Source organism: Peromyscus eremicus, chromosome 3 (assembly GCF_949786415.1).
Source record: "Peromyscus eremicus chromosome 3, PerEre_H2_v1, whole genome shotgun sequence".
In the NCBI taxonomy this organism is placed as follows: Eukaryota; Metazoa; Chordata; class Mammalia; order Rodentia; family Cricetidae; genus Peromyscus; species Peromyscus eremicus.
This window is the reverse complement of record NC_081418.1, coordinates 53,400,178-53,402,381: the sequence shown is the minus strand read 5'-3', so window position 1 is coordinate 53,402,381 and position 2,204 is coordinate 53,400,178. Positions and strand designations below refer to the sequence as shown.

The 2,204-nt window shown below is 54.1% G+C and overlaps 1 protein-coding gene across 1 annotated transcript; it reads left to right on the top strand.

Moving 5' to 3' along the window:
* The first annotated feature begins 335 nt into the window (after window positions 1-335).
* On the top strand, window positions 336-1,289 carry LOC131905785 (olfactory receptor 10AC1). The gene has a single exon (XM_059256598.1). The coding sequence runs from the start codon at window positions 336-338 to the stop codon at window positions 1,287-1,289; it is 954 nt and encodes a 317-aa protein (XP_059112581.1).
* Window positions 1,290-2,204: the final 915 nt, after the last annotated feature.

Here is a 2,204-nt window from a genome sequence, read left to right as displayed (position 1 = left end):
ATGACCATATAAAACGCACAAAATAACTTGAGTGGGGCCAGTGCTTGACTCTGTGAGTGGAAGTCAGGAGTTATGGGCTCTAGACCACAGTCTCAAATCAGAGATTCTAGCACAAACGGCAGGAAAAGCTACGCTGTTCGGTAACTGTCCCTCTGGAGATGTGGAGGGGGAAGAGGGACTGGTCATCAAATGTGGACCATTTCTGCAGCCACACACACCCGAGCTCTGTTTTGACGCCCAGGTAACCCTTTTTGCCTTTCCGAAAGGCCGTACCCGCACCCGCAGGCTCACCCTGCCTCTGCTTCTCTTCTGCAGGTGCCGCCTGACCCCAGTGCATGGACAGCCCCAGCAATAGCACCATACCCTGTGGCTTTCTCCTTCAAGGCTTCTTCGAGTTCCCGCAACTGAGGCCCCTTCTCTTCCTGGTGCTGCTGGCTGTGCACCTGGCCACTTTGAGTGGGAATCTGCTCATCCTGGTGGCTGTGGTCTCGGTGCCCAGCAGGCCGCCCATGCTGCTCTTCCTTTGCCAGCTGTCCGCCATCGAACTCTGCTACACGCTGGTGGTGGTGCCCCGCTCTCTAGCCGATTTGAGCATGCCTGGCCATGGCAGGGGCAGCCCCATCTCCTTCCTGGGCTGCGCTGTCCAGATGCAGATGTTTGTGGCGCTGGGCGGGGCTGAGTGCTTCTTGTTGGCAGCCATGGCCTATGATCGCTACGTGGCCATCTGCCACCCACTGCGCTATGCATCTATAGTGACCCCGGGTCTGTGTGCACGACTGGCCCTGGCTTGCTGCCTCGGGGGACTAGCAGTGTCGGTGGGGCTAACAGTGGCAGTCTTCCACCTGCCTTTCTGTGGCTCCTGCCTGCTGGTGCATTTCTTCTGCGATATCACTGCACTACTGCACCTGGCCTGCACACGGAGCTACGTAGATGAACTGCCGTTACTAGGAGCCTGCCTGGTGCTGCTGCTGTTGCCCTCAATGCTCATTCTGACCTCCTATGGGGCCATTGCCTCTGCCCTGCGCCGCCTGCATGGTGGTGGAGGCAGGCGCAAGGCTGCATCCACCTGTGCCTCGCACCTGGCTGTCACCTTCCTGCATTATGGCTGTGCCACCTTCATGTACGTGCGGCCCAAGTCCACTTACTCCCCGCGACTGGATCGGACGCTAGCGCTGGTTTATACCAACATCACACCGCTTCTATATCCCCTTATCTACAGCCTGAGAAACCGGGAGATCACGTCTGCCATTCACAGGGTCCTGGGGCTCCGTGGATCGGGGTCTGTGTGAGCCCCTATAACAGGCCAAGACAGAGTGGGCAGCCCCGTTTGCTACAGTGTCCCGTAGCATTTGATGTTTGCATCTCAAAAGACACCTGGGAACTTAGGGGTGAGATTCAGAAAGGAGAACTTGGAAACCACACAAGAAGAGACACACAGGGTGGCCATGTTCTTCATTCCTCCCAGGAAGAATGTCAGGAAGTGGAGTAGAGAGGTCTGGATTTGAATTTAGTGCTTCCTTTGACCCCTGCCACATTTTCCCCATAATTCCCAGGCCTATGCAAGCTAGTGGGCTTCAACGACGCCAGCGGTAGGAAGGGCACCCATGAAGAGTAACAGCATATGGAAAGAATGGCTAGGAGACCGTTTATCATGCTAGACTTGTCAAGGCTGAGGGGAGTCACAAAAGGTTTCCTGGGGAAATAGATGGCTACGGAGAACACTGGAGGATGGATAAGTGTTAGCCAGAAGAGAAGGATGGAGAAGGCACCAAGCAAAACCAGTTAGCAAAGGCTGAAGCGTACTGAAAAGGACCTCAGCAATGGCTGAAGGGTCTGTATTGTGGACTGCTGTGGTCACTTGCCCTTTGTGGGATAGCTTGGGCTGCAGTGAGATACACAATTGGGAATCTGTTCCCAATGCCCATGTGAGAGGCAATGGAGACTGATTCAGGGTACCTGTGAAGGAAATTAGGTGTTGTTGGAAGAGTCAGAGGTGAAGAAGTAGAGAGTACAAAACCTTGATTGGATGTTGAGCCAGGCAGAAATAGGAGTTGGAGACCATTTCTAACCCAGGTAATTTGGTAGATGATGGTGTCATTGCTCAAATGGAGAACCCAGGAGCAGAAGCAGTGGAGGGAAGGGGTATGTCACTCAATTTAGAAATATGACTGAGACAAACAACGCGGACTGTGATAGAGCATAAA

Bases quoted from the DNA above. Each gene is read 5' to 3' on its own strand.
- LOC131905785 (XM_059256598.1), top strand. From the start codon at position 336: ATGGACAGCCCCAGCAATAGCACCATACCCTGTGGCTTTCTCCTTCAA.